Source organism: Budorcas taxicolor, chromosome 11, assembly GCF_023091745.1.
Source record: "Budorcas taxicolor isolate Tak-1 chromosome 11, Takin1.1, whole genome shotgun sequence".
Taxonomy (NCBI): domain Eukaryota; kingdom Metazoa; phylum Chordata; class Mammalia; order Artiodactyla; family Bovidae; genus Budorcas; species Budorcas taxicolor.
In genome coordinates this window covers 10,035,131-10,049,042 of record NC_068920.1, presented here as the reverse complement: position 1 = coordinate 10,049,042, position 13,912 = coordinate 10,035,131, and the positions used below count along the sequence as shown (strand labels likewise).

The 13,912-nt window shown below is 53.0% G+C and overlaps 1 protein-coding gene across 1 annotated transcript; it reads right to left on the bottom strand.

Annotated features, from left to right (window-relative positions):
- Positions 1-6,962: 6,962 nt before the first annotated feature.
- Positions 6,963-13,464, bottom strand: LOC128056000 (serpin B6-like). Its single transcript, XM_052648629.1, has 6 exons — positions 13,297-13,464; positions 12,985-13,134; positions 10,192-10,306; positions 9,091-9,233; positions 7,547-7,702; positions 6,963-7,367 (listed from the first exon to the last, which is right to left on the bottom strand). The coding sequence occupies exons 1-6, from the start codon at positions 13,459-13,461 to the stop codon at positions 6,963-6,965; spliced, it is 1,134 nt and encodes a 377-aa protein (XP_052504589.1). The 5' UTR covers positions 13,462-13,464.
- Positions 13,465-13,912: the final 448 nt, after the last annotated feature.

Sequence of the window (13,912 nt, the reverse complement as noted above, 5' to 3'; positions counted from 1 at the left end):
CACAAATTCCCCAAGAAAGTCCCCGGCAGACACTTCACTCTGGATGGACTTTATGGAGGAGCTTCCGTGTTCTGTATGGTTCCCACTAGGTGACCAGCCTTGCTGCTGCTGCTAAGTCGCTTCAGTCATGTCCAACTCTGCGACCTCATAGACGGCAGCCCACCAGGCTCCGCTTTCCCTGGGATTCTTGAGGTAAGACTACTGGAGTGGTCTTCAGTGTTTTCCTTCTCCACTAGGTGACCCGCCTTAGGACAGCCTCATTCTCCTTGACTTGATTTTGTGTCCGTACCATCAACCACAGTGTCTAGACAGATTTCTAAAGGGAAGGTGAGGCATCATGGGGGGTGCAATTATGCACAAATGATAAAGCTCTTCAGCCAGACGCAGAGGGAAACAGCATTTTAGATCCAGGTCTTCTCGGGGATGTCAGAGATCAGGTCCTCTGAGAAGGTCCTGGGAGGTGGTTGGGGGGTGGGGCACAAGGAACCCAGAGAAGGGCGCTCGGTGGTTCTGGGTTCCACATATCAAGTGCTGGGCAGTTGGCTCCCCTGCTCCCTATAGCCCGGTCCTCAAGTGTTTTAGCTTCTGTAAAGAAACAGGAGGTGGCCGGGAGGAGGGACCGAGCCAGGAAGGTGTCCCAATATTTGGCAACACTGAAGAGCAGGCTGATGGTTAAAAATGAACGTTCATTAAGCAGGAGATTCCTGGATCACGAGGCTGACCCAGCACCACCCCCAGTGAGGTCAAGCCCCCGAAATGGCCCCAGGAGCTGAGATGAGGTTGTGTGAGTCACAGAGGCGCCCTTGCTTTGCAGCCCAGTCAGAGGGCCGGGACCCCTCCTCCCGCTCACTAATCTCACCCCACAGCCACCCTGCGTGTCACATGGCAGAAAAGCCGGACTTCAAGTATGGCTGTACGGAGGGTTTTTCCCAGACCAAGGAATTTTATGAAAACTACCCAGATTGAAAGCTTCAGTTTCACAGAGAGGTTTCTCTCTAAAAGCCCTGTTCAGTCCTAATTAGATTTATGACGCAGAGGAAAGGACCAGGTTGGACCTAAAGAGACACTCAAGAAGCACATCGAATGATAGGGGTTAAATTCCCTGAGACTCAGAACTGAAGCAACCGCAGTGTGCCTCAGAAAGGGGTAAGACGTCCTGGGTGGGGCGGTGAGGGTGGCGGTGACCTGCCCAGGGACGGAGAGCTGGGAAGGGAGGACCCGGGGTGGTCCCCCTACAGGACAGCGGGAACAGGGAGTCGGCGGGACGCACAGGCTGGGGTACAAGGGGTGGGCGTATGGAAGAGACGCCAAGGAGGGGGGCCTCAGAAACAAGAAGGGAGGCAGACATAATTCAGAAGCAATATTAAAATTCAAAATCACAGTTTAAGACGTGTATCTCTCAGCCACGTTTAAGACATGTGCCAGCATTGCTCGTATTTCCTTTTCATGAATGTCTGAACCTGACTTGCTGACAGCAGTTACACCTATTTGATCCACAGAGTTGGTGGGCAGAAGACAGTGCGTGTCACATTTTTTAACTTCAGTGAGAAGTGATGGGAAGCTTGGTACACATCTGTCTCCACCACTGTTGACGGGAAATACCACCACTGACTTTGCACATCACCCACTAGGCCCCCAAAGAGAAACCTCCAGACACATCGCTGTGCTGGAGATGTGGTGGGTTCCGACGTGAAAGGGGCCCGATTACGTGTCCAGGCAGCATTGCTCACAGGCAGCACCGCTGACAAGTGGGGTCTGATGACCATTCCTGACGTGGCTCCTGTGCCCCTCCACTAGAGGCCAGCTGCACCTCCCTCCATTAGGACAACAGAAACACCTCCGGGCGTGCCACCTGTCTTCAAGGGGCACAGTGCCCACCAGCTGATAATGATGTCACAGACTCATTCAGCCCAGGAGGGCATAAACCATGATAACCGGAGGAAGACAGGAAAAGTCTCTTTGGGCTGAATCTAACCTGGCCTGGGGAATACAGGGAAGAGCATATATAGAAACGAAAGTGAAAATGCTTCACCAGCAATTTCATAGAATTTTCCAGACACAGTGGAGATTTTGTCACGATGAGAGTTTAGGTGATTCCTGTATCCCCCACCACCCCGACCCCCACCCCGGCCAGAGATTACCTGCTCCATGAGCAGAACCAGGACCCCAGGGAACCCCAGTTGGGATCCCTGGACGCATCTCAGGCGAACGTGCACACACCCTGGCGCTAAGTGCTGTTGTTGATCACATTACATGTGAATTACATACATGATATGGAGCTTATGTTAATGTCCTGCATACGGCGAGGTTTCAGGACACATTCACCCTGAATTTGTGGTGATCGGTTATCAGAAACCAAGACACCTGTTTACTCACAAGCAGTCAGTCCTGGCTGCCCGGGCTCATAACCAGTGATTCTGGGCAACAGGCCCCAGTGGGTCCGAGCCCATTTCCCTGTGCACCCGCCACCAACACTTCTCTGACCCGGAACCACGCACACTCAGCTCTCAGAGCCCAAAGCGGCACGCCGGGGGCAGGGCAGGTGTGACCCAGCTCTAAGCAGGGGAGACGTGCTGAGAAATCAGGTGAGTCTGAGCCGAGAACCGCAGAGAGCCCCAGACTGCTGCTGGCTCGCCTTCAGATTTCTGTCTGCACCACCATCCAGAAAAGAGTTCCGCAGAAAAACAGTGCGGTTTCCGGCGAAGAAGAGCCACATTTAAATCACCATGTCCTGAATTGGTTTGCCAGAAGTTTTACCTTCATTTTCCATTCAAAGGATTCTTAACAAAAGAAACCCCTTGTTCAGTTCATTTCAGCCGCACAGTCATGTCCAAGTCTTTGTGACCCCATGGAGTGCAGCACGCCAGGCCTCCCTGTCCATCATGAACTCCCGGAGCCTGCTCAAACTCATCGAGTCGGTGATGCCATGCAACCATCTCATCCTCTGTCACCCCCTTCTCCTCCAGCCCTCAGTCTTTCTCAGCATCAGCGTCTTGTCCAATGAGTCAGGTATTTGCATCTGGTGGCCAAAATATTGGAGCTTCAGCTTCAACATCAGTGCTTCCAATATTCAGGACTGATTTCCTTTAGGATTGACTGATTTGATCTCTTTGCAGTCGAAGGGACTGTCGAGAGTCTCTCCAACACCACAGTTCAAAAGCATCAATCCTTTGACGCTCAGTCCTTTTTATGATCCAACTCTCACATCCATAGATGATTCTGCAGTTTTGAGACTGCTCCATCAAGCCATGGAAGGGCCATCTGTGCCTCTGGGGACACCTCTGGTCAAAAGCAGGGCTGGGTGCATAAGACAAGAATGGGGTCGTGACCGTGTCCACCAGCAGCTCTGCTGCTCGAGGATTTATTTCACTTGCTTTGCTCAGTTGCTAATTTGTGTCCAACACTGAAGCCCTGGGGACTGTAGCCCACCAGACTCCTCTGTCCACGGGGTTTCCCAGCAAGAATCCTGGAGGGGTGGCCATTTCCTTCTCCAGGGGATCTTCCCAACCCAGGGATCACCCTTCATCTGCTGCACTAGCAGGCGGATTCCTCACCCGGGAAGCCCAAGGAGCACTGAGGGTGAGCCAAAGGCCAGAGGGACATTGACCCAAGGACGCTGGCTCGGAAGAGGAAGGTGACTATTCCTTCCCAGGAGGGCGGAACATGCCACCTGCACCTGTGACCTCAGGTAGCCAAGGAATGTTGCAAGTACAGGCAGAGCGAGCTGCCAGGACCGTCAGGCCCTCCTTCCGGGAGGCTGAGAGTGAGGAGTGGGACTACAGGGCTGGGCAGTGCAGGCGCTAAGCAGACAGGCGGTTTCTGAGGTTTGAGCAGAGAGCGAGGAAGGGAGGGGAGCCTGTGCCTGCTGCAGGAGGTGGGGGAAGGGAAGAGCTCTGTGCAGCTGAGTCCACAGGCCTCTGGAGGAAAGCGCCTCCTCCTTAGGGGACCTCAGTCACTGTCAGCTGACTAGACCAGGCCCCCCCACGTGCTGGCGGCCAGTCTGCCTTACTCAGAGTCGACTCATGTAATCCTCATCTCCTGTAAATACTACCTTCACGGCAACATCTCGGTGGGTGGTAGACCAGTTAACTGGTCCTCTGAGCCAGTCAAGGCGACACACAAAATTAACTGTCACGCTGGGCTACCTCGTTTTTCTGGTGGTCATGTATGGATGGGAGAGCTGGACCATAAGGAAAGCTGAGCACCAAATAGTGATGCCTTTGAACTGTGGTGTTGGAAAAGATGGTTGAGAGTCCCTTGGACTGCAAGGAGATGTAACCAGTCCATCCTAAAGGAAATCAGTCCTGAATGTTCATTGGAAGGACTGATGCTGAAGCTGAAACGCCAATACTTTGGCCACCTGATGCGAAGATCTGACTCATGGAAAACACCCTGATGCTGGGAAAGACTGAAGGGAAGAGGGGAAGGGACGGCAGAGGATGAGATGCTTGAATGGCATCACCGACTCGCTGGACATGAGTTTAAGTAAGCTCCGAGAGTTGGTGATGGACAGGGAGGCCTGGCGTGCTGCAGTCCATGGGCTTGCAAAGAGTCAGACACGACTAAGCAACTGAACTGCGCTGTTTCTCTCATGGAAACACATGCTGTGTGGATTTCAAAAGCCAACTATAGAAATATCCCGACCAAAATGTCTATATATTTTTATGTGAAAAGACTGGATTGAGAAGATCTTCCATTTCTCAGGATTTGCTTTGCGCTTGCCTGGTACTCAGCATCTGAAAAAGACTATTTTTCTCCATAAAAAATTCTGTAGTCCACGGCAGGACTGGCTCTGTAATTTGCAGGGCTGGTGCAAAATGAGAATGCAGGACCCTCTGCTCAAAAGCTAAAAAGACTCTGAAGACAATGAAAGCAGAGCACTGAGCCGGGGGTCCTTCTGGGGGGCCCAGGGAGGCCCACTGGCCACCCCTCCTTGAAGCCAGAGCTGGTCACAGACAAGATCAACCGGGAGGACAGTAAGTGACGGCGAGGGTGGCTTGGTCACGACTGACTCTTTGCGACCCCGAGTCCGTGGGATTCTCCAGGCCGGAATCCTGGAGTGGGGAGCCAGTATCTCCCGGGGACATTCCCAACCCAGGGATCGAAGCCCGGTCTCCCACACTGCAGGCGATTCTTCCCGGTCTGAGTCACCAGGGAAGGACTATGACGAGGACAGGAATTCCGAGTTTATTGATGACAAACGCACGGGAGATTATAAGGCAATTCTATTAAAATTTTAATAAGATCAAATTGAAAAATACAGTTTTGAGGAAACTGCCAATGACATGTAACGCAGCAGATCCAGCTAAGAAAGAGACGGGCAGAGGCCGAGCTGTGTGACAGGTTCTGTAACACCCGGGACCATGGCGTCCATCCTCACAGGTCGCTGCTGATGGCCTGATGGGGACGAAGGGCAGACGCCTCTGACCCTGGCTGGACAGACAGCTCACTTCAGGCGACAGTGGGCACAGGCTAGGGGGAGGCGGGCGCTGATGCCACTGGCCCCGCTGCCCACTCCCAAGGGCAGCGTCTCTGCGGCCTGTCTCTCCTCATGGCTCAGGTGCTAACTTGGGCACAGCAGAGGCAGCGGACTAGAGACAGGCTGAGAATGTGGGTCATACCATCAGGTTAGAGGGAGCCCAGCTCCTGATGACGCCACAGGGAGGCCAGTGGACACCGCACCGCTCTCCACCCAAACCTCAGCATCGGCTGGGCGCGGGCCCCACGTCTCAGCAGGGAACACGGGCGGCTGCAGAAAGCTTCGTGCAGTGTGGTCGCTCATTCGTGTCCGACACTTTGCGATTCTATGGCCTATAGCACGCCAGGCCTCCATGTCCATCACCAACTCCCGGAGTTACTCAAACTCATGTCCATTGAGTTGGTGATGGCATCCAACCATTTTATCGTCAGTCGTCCCCTTTTCCTCCTGCCTTCAATCTTTTCAAGTGAGTCAGCTCCTCGCATCAGGGGCCAAAGTATTGCAGTTTCACGTTTAGCATCAGTCTTTCCACTGAACCTTCAGGACTGATTTCCTTTAGGATGCACTGGTTGAAACCTTAGCCGCCTCTTTCTCTCCGGTACCCGCGGGAGGATGGAACGTCACCCGGCGTGCATCCATGACGTGGTCTGAAAGCCCCCATCTCGTGAACAGGGCCTGTCTGCTCATCTCTGACCCCGGGGGCAACTGAACATGCTCAGGGAGTGTGGACGGTCAAGCACTTGAACAGCCCTCTGACCACAGACCCTCCAATGCAGACACAGTGGCTCGGGGATGGACTTCTCCCAGTCTGGGTCCACGGCCCTCCCCTCTTCTCCTGGTTTCTGGAAGGCTCACATTCGGGGATCTCTGAGGCCCGCTCCCCCTCCCCGTGGCTGCCGTAGCCTCTGCTTCGCTCTGGTCTCAGGAGCAGGGCCACTGAGCAATGGAGACAGGGAAGCCCCGCTCATCCTTCCAGGCCCGGAGCAGAGCGCGCTCCCCGAGGACCTGGACGGGGCAGGCGGAGGGAGGACCCAGAGAGCATGAGCCAGTGCTCCCCACCGGCAGGACCACCGAGCGCCCGTCTCCGATGGGAGCTGCAGCTCCGAGAAGGCAGGGGACACAAAAACATACACACACAGACACACACACACACACAAACACAGACACACAGAGAGACACACACACAGAGACACAGACACACAGACACACACACAGACCCACACACACACAGAGACACACACACACAGACCCACACACACACAGAGACACACACACACAGACCCACACACACACAGAGACACACACACACAGACCCACACACACACAGAGACACACACACACACAGGTGCACACAGACACACATACACAAGGCGGTCCCAATCAGCCTTTTATTTGTGGACTTTTGCCAAGGTCACATGGGGTTTCAGGCTCTTCGCAGAGATCGGGGAGAGCAGAGAGGAGCACCGGGGGCCCCCACACCTCGTCACGGCGAGCAGAAGCGGCCGCAGAACAGGATGGCCCCGGTGTTGCCGTGCTGGATGAAGAAGAGGAAGGGGCGGTCGACAGAGAACTTGTACACCTCCCTCAGACTTCTCGGCATGATCGTGGCCCCTGTGGTGGCCGCAGCTTCCGTGCCCTCCTCAGTGACCTCCACGAAGGACTTGTGCACGATCTTGGACAGGTACAGGTCTCGGCTGGACGACATCCTGCTGAAGTCGGCCTGGGCCACGTCAAAGGCGTCGGTCATGCCCAGGTCTCGGAGGACGCCTTCCATATCATAGCTCTCCTCCAGCGTGAAGCGGGGCAGGAACACCTCCACCTCCTCATCGGCCAGCGTGTCCGGCTTCGTCCACGTGACGAATTTCTCGTAGGTCACGGCCTTTTCCACCTGGAGGAGAAGGTAGAAGATTCAGGGTCTGCAGCAGCGCTGCCCTGGGGACCATTCGCTGCAACCCACACACCGCGCCCTGCGGGCCCAGGGTGGCCTGCCGGCTGCACACAAGTTCCCAGTGCCAGGCAGGGATCCGGACGAGACCCCGGGCCACAGGGCCACGGTGGCCTGGTTACCGTGTACACATCAGTGCTTTCACTGGGCAGCAGGATGACCATGTTCAGCTCTTGGCCAACATAGGGAAGCACCAGAATCTGGGTGCTTATTTCTTCAATGTAGGTCATTTTAAAGGTGGACTTATTGTACATCATTTGCACAGTTTTCTCCACGTTCTATAAAGGAAATGGATAAACGTTAACTGAAACAAGACCCGTGGACACGCGGGACGAGTCATCAGAGCCGGCCCCCTGCGCCCACACACTCTGTCTTGTCTCCAGACCCCCCCCAGCTCCGCGTCGTCAGCTCATCTGCACGGCTCCAGCGCCCACCCCTGGTTCCCGGCACTCAGGCCTCAGGCTGCTGTTCTCCTGCTGACCCAGGAGGGCTCCACTCGGACGTTCCTGGCAGGACCTCACCCCCGGCTCCTGCCTGCCTGACATCCTCATCTGGACGCAAAGGAGCCTCCAGCTCGGCTCACACACTGGCGGCTCGTGTCCCCTCCGCCTGCTCCACCTGTACGTTCCCACCTCTGCTCATGGCAACACCACTCATCCCGCCGTCAAACCCTGCCGAGTCCTGGGCGCCTGGCCTTCCCGCCCACAGCTGACCATGAACAACCATGTGGGCTCTGGTTTTAAAGACAACAGCGCTGCCTGGTGGCTCAGGGGCAAATAACCCGCCTTCCAATGCAGGAGACACAGGCTCCAGCCCTGGTCTGGGAAGACCCCACAGCCCAGGGGCTTCTAAGCCCACGGGCCCAAAACTGAGCCTGGGCTGAGAGCCCGGGAGCCACAGCTCCTACAGTCACGGGCCCGGAGCCTGAGCTCCGCACCAGGAGAAGCACCAGCAGGAGAAGCCCGAGCCCCGAGCCCAGAGGGCCTCTGCCATGGCAGCGGCAGGAAAGGCTGAGCGGCAAGGAGCCCCGCACAGCCGAGTAAATAGATACAAGGATCAGAAAACCACAAGGCAATCTCACTTGTGCTTCCCATCCCCGCCACTCTCAGCCCCCCACCGTCCTCAGGACAACTTCCAAGTAACCTCCCGGGTCCTGCACACGGGCCCGAGGGGCTCTGGGGCATCAGAGCCACTGTGAGAGGCCACGGGCTCTGTGAGAGTCAGAGGAGGGACACAGGAACCAGGAACCCGGACGGTGGAGACCGCTAGGGAGGCTCCTGGACGCCTTGCAGAGAAAGGCGTCTGTGTAGGTAGCTCCTGACGGGAGGGGTCAGACGGTAGGATCCAGGCCCATGGAGCATCACAGCTACAGTCTGGAGTTTGAACTGGATCTCTGGGGCTCTAGCAGGCCCAGAGACCTGCGAGCTGCCCCGTGGATGTGGGATAGAAGACGGAACACCCGCCACACGGACCGCCCCTGATGACACAGCAGAGGAGGAGCAGGGGGAGAGGAAGCCAGGGTTTGCCCGGATCCACATCTGGGCCGCCAAGGCCACAAGAGGCTTAAGTTCCTTGAGGTCAGCCTCCTTGCCCACTCCATAAACCAAGGCGACCCCAGGGACCGTTTCCAAGAACCTCCTTTGCTTAATGAAACATTCTTGTTCACCTCGCTGACTTTGAATGGCCTTTCCCTGGTGTTTTCTTTGGGAAACTGTTTATCCCAGTTTCCTTTGAAGTAGATGGCATTCACGAGAACCAGACGTGTCAAGGCGTTAACTGAATTTGCAGAGAGCAAGTCTTTAATTTTACCTGCAAGGAAGAATTAAAGAACCATTTAGCTAACAGGGTTTCCTGGCGAGGTGCTGGGCACAGTAATTACTGGTCTGTCTCCTGGAGGAGTCAGTGCCCAGTCCAGAGGGTTCACTGTCCCCCAGACAACCACGTGCAGCCAGTTGTCCGTCTACTCGCTAAGTAGGGTCCCACATTTGTGATCCCATGGACTGTAGCCCATCAGAATACTGCGTCCATGGAGTTCCCCAGGCAAGAATACGGGAGCAGGTTGCCATTTCCTCCTCCAGGGGATCTTTCTGACCCAGGGATCCAACCCGCCTATCCTGCATTGGCAGGTGGATTCTTTACCATCTGAGCCACCAGGGAGACCCATGCAGGGAGCCTGGCCTGAAAGCAAAATCAGGGACAAAAGCCTTAAAGTTCTCTGCTCAGAAAAATACAATGAGTTGCATAAAACACATAAAATGAACAAATAATAAGGGCAGAATTATTCACAGGGACAGAAAAAGGAATGTTCGGTCTACAGCGTGAGGGGACCCTCCTGAAGGGGAGAGGTCGAAGCCAGTGTGGAGAGCACCGAAACGAAGAAGCGCGGGTGGCCCAGGGCCTGACCGCATGTCCTGCAGTGATGCTCAGCGACCCGCAGAGCACGCGCTCTGCTCGACAGGCAGGGAGGTGGGGCTGCATCCAGAGTCTTCCTTCCACCCTTTGCGAAAAGGCAGACTATAGGAATATTAACTGCAACAGCCAAAAGTCAAAGTGTGATTGCTCTGGAAGAGGTGCACCGAATATTGATGAGGAGGGGGAAAGCTAGAGAAATTGATTGCTGATTAAATTTCAGAAGTGGATTTGAAAGTTTCCAGTTCTTTAGAGAAAAAAGCCATTTCTGTTTACATTCGATGGTCTTCAGAGGGAACTGATGGAAAATAAGACCAATTCAAATACTGTGCAAACAGAAGTAGTGACACGTCCTCACCTTCTGTCTTTTCAGCTACCCAGGTGTTTATGTGCTTCCTGGACTCCTCCTTAGCGCTGACAAAGTCCAGCTCTTCCATCTGTCCGTAGTGTGCGCTGCAGGCATCTTTGAAATACTAGGAAGGACGGAATGACAGAGTCATCTGGCTACCGAAACAGACAATGCCAACAACCTACTTCTTCACTGCACCAAATCTCAACACTGATCATTTGACAGTTACTTGTATAACGTACAAACGAATGTTCGCAATTAACCTTCAATCTGGTTTCTCAGTTTTCATCTACATTGAATAAATAACAGTAAAATCACAGGCTTCCCAAGTGGCACAGTGGAAAGAATCTGCCTGCAAATGTTGGAGACGAGGGTTTGATCTCTTTGTGGGAAGATCCCCTGGAGCAGGAAATGGTAACCCGCTCCAGTATCCTTGCCTGGACAATCCCATGGACAGAGGAGCCTGGTGGGCTACAGTCCCTGGGGTCGCAAAGAGTCAGACACAACTGAGCGACTAAACAAGAACAACACAGCCATTCAGGGCAATGTGGCCACACTGCCGCCAGCACGCGTTCCGGGCCTCCCTCCTGTGTGACCGTGGAAAGGTCACTGCGTCTCTCTGGTTCCTTGCCCCCTGGAAGCAAGGACGCAGTGGTAGCTACGTCTCAGAGGTGCTCTGAGGACCGGGAGAATTGGCTCTGTCCGATGTCACGTGGCTGAGTTCTCCCCACACCATGGACCCTGCATCTCGTGGTCCTGGTGCCTCATTTCATAGAACCCTCACATCATTCAGGCTCTGCCAACCTACTGCTCCACTCTTAATCGGGGCTTTTGAAAAGATGTCAGCGTCTCAGTCTAAGAAAATAGTCTGGAAGCAAAGTGGTCACCTCCAAGTCGATACCTCCTCATACCCTTGGTGATTTCAACAGCCTTTAAACACATCTGAAAACAAGAGCCTGCTTCTTAAATTACTGTTTAGTAATAACGACCAGTCAAAAAACAAACTAAAGGAATATCTAATTATGCATTGCGATTGGTATTGGATCCTTGGAATACTCGATCATTATGAAATAACTGACAAATATTTCTCATCTTTTGATTTTATATTCCATATCAAAATAACAATTTAAATATTAATGCTGTTCTAAAATATCCACCAGAAAAGAAAGAAATAAGGAAAATTATGTAATTCATTGTTTTTATTGGAAACTTTGCTTTTCTCTATGTCTAAGGCTCCTACAAAGATGACATTAAACTAGCATGTAGCTGAGACGGAGAAAAACCAGTGAACCAGGTTGTGAAAAATTCACACCAAGCCGTACAAACCTACAAAAATATTTGACCTCATGCTGAGCACATTCACTTTACACCACCTGTTTTAAAAGAGTGAATTTAGAGTCTGAAACAAGTGTAAAAAATAATGAAAAAAGTCATATAACAGAATAAGATCACTATCCTAAATATACAAAGAGCTAATTTAAAAAAAAACAAAACCTAAAGCCCAAAAGTGAAACTACACAAAGGACACATAAATAGGCAATTTTCAGAAAAGATACAAATGTTTGATCCTCATGAAAAGCTGCTCAGTCTCATGAACAATCAGAATGTTAAAGGCTCAGGCCTGTAGCATTGACCAGAGGGTGGTTACCCACCTGCTACCCTTCCTGAGAATGATGAGAAGGGCTGAAGCCAACGGGGCGGGAATGAGGCAGAATTCACTGAGATCTGAGAGCCTCCTCTGTCCCTTCCTTCTAAAGTCCATCTGAGTAGCACGCTCACACAGGACAGAACCACACACATACGGTCCCTGCCGGCTCGGCCCGGGCTGGGCCCCACCCCATGCCCACCCGGGGGCTGGCGGGTGTGTCTCGGTACAGCCACCCCTGAGCACGCTGCCCACCACTGTGAAAAATGGTGAGGCGGGCACACACTGCTGGTGAGACTGAAGCTTAATCACTGTGGCCACCAGATACGAAGAGTCAACCCATCGGAAAAGACCCTGATCCTGGGAAAGAGCGAAGACAAAGGAGTAGGGACCGACAGAGAATGAGGGGTTGGATGCATCACCAACTCAATGGACATGACTCTGGGCAAACTCTGGGACGTAGAGAGGACAGAGGAGCCTGGCCTGCTGCAGCCCACGGGGTCGGAAAGAGTCGGACACGGCTCAGCAACTGAACCACAGCAGGCACACGTGCACTGAGATGCAAAGACTTTCTCCGTGTCCAGGGCCCAAGCCGTGATACAGGGAGCGGGGGCAGGGCGGGGACGAGAGCGGGAGGACTCTGGCCTTGTCTGCATTTTATACAATAAGAACACACTCACAGATCACTTGAGGTGCGTATGAAAAAATTTTTAAACCATGAAAGCATTGTAGTTAGATAGAACCAGAGTAAAAAAGACAAAATCAAGAGCATCAAAATATTTACAGGTATAAAACAATTGAACAAGTCTCACAATGCACAAAAAACTTCCAACGTGTGAAAAACAACATCAGAAATATTCTATTCGATCACTTCCCTGTTTGGGCCAACTCATCTGCAAGTGTGGTATGGTCTGTGTTAGTTCTCTGACAATCAACTCATCGAAGCTTCAGGAACATGTGAACAAGGTTGTTACAGGGCTCCTCTTACAGGCGATGACCGAACAGTTCCAGGAAGCGTGAGGTCATGACTGGGGTCCCACACCCCGCCCACCATGTGGGTCTCAGCCCACAAGGCCTCTCTGCACCACAAGGCCCGCCTCCCGTCTACACAGGACTTCGGTCTCTATCTGCTTCGGGCAATCGGGAGTATGACTTACCAAGAAGAAATCGGAAGTCTTCTCTCCAAAAAGCCTGTTGGCCGTTCTGAGCAAGTACTGTGTGTCCGTCCTATTAACTTCACTGAGAAGCTTCTGGAAACCCTGGTGGATGTTAAAAGTTCCACAACTGCTGTTGCTTAGAGAAAGGGTCTGAAATCAAAAACATAAAAACCCACAACTGCAGTACACTCAGACTATAAGAGAGTGAGGCCTGTCTGTTGTGCAAGGCCTTAAGGATTCGGATCTCAGACAACAGCTCACAGGCCAAAGAACTGGATCCGCCGTCACCCAGAACCAGCTTCCCGAACGTACCTGGCACATCTGGGCTGCGGTGTTGCCCTTGGCCCCCATGAGGACCATGGCCAGGGTAGACGAGAGGCTTAGGGGCGCGATAAACACATTTTTCGAGTTGTCCTCACCCAGCTTTTTCAGAAGGGTCAAGGCAAAGGTGCCGTTTGATGCTAACAGCGCATCCATGCTGGCGAGGCTGAAAGGATGTTTTTAAAATCAGTGTCACGCAAATTCAGGCCACAGGTCGACCGCGTCTCACTCTGCTCTTAACTGTTGTTAGCAATGACGCTCTGCTTCGACGAGCAAACAGGTACACGCACAAAACTCGGTTTCCTCAGGGCCTCAGACCCCCCTGTGGGCTTCTGACATGTGAACATGGCTGAGAGCCAGCGCTGATACAGAGAGGGCGCTGGGACACGGCCTGGGAGGGTCGGGAAGGCGCTGTTGGCTTTTGGTCCCATTTCTAGACTGTTCGCTGTGTTTGGGCCTCTAGATACAATTTTATAACAAGAATCATCAAAATGATCAATCCAAACACACAGTTACACAAGTTGAATATTATGTAAAGAGAGAAAAAGACCCCGCTTAGCATAACCTGAAGCCTTGAGATAAAAGAGAAGTAAATCCCGTACAAAGA

Excerpts from the sequence above, each read along its gene's own strand:
- LOC128056000 (XM_052648629.1), bottom strand. The coding sequence starts at position 13,461 with ATGGATGCGCTGTTAGCATCAAACGGCACCTTTGCCTTGACCCTTCTG. Across the intron at positions 7,703-9,090 it reads GGCCATTCAAAGTCAGCGAG|AACGTGGAGAAAACTGTGCA; the intron begins GTGAACAAGAAT and ends TTTCCTTTATAG. Across the intron at positions 7,368-7,546 it reads AAAGCACTGATGTGTACACG|GTGGAAAAGGCCGTGACCTA; the intron begins GTAACCAGGCCA and ends CTTCTCCTCCAG.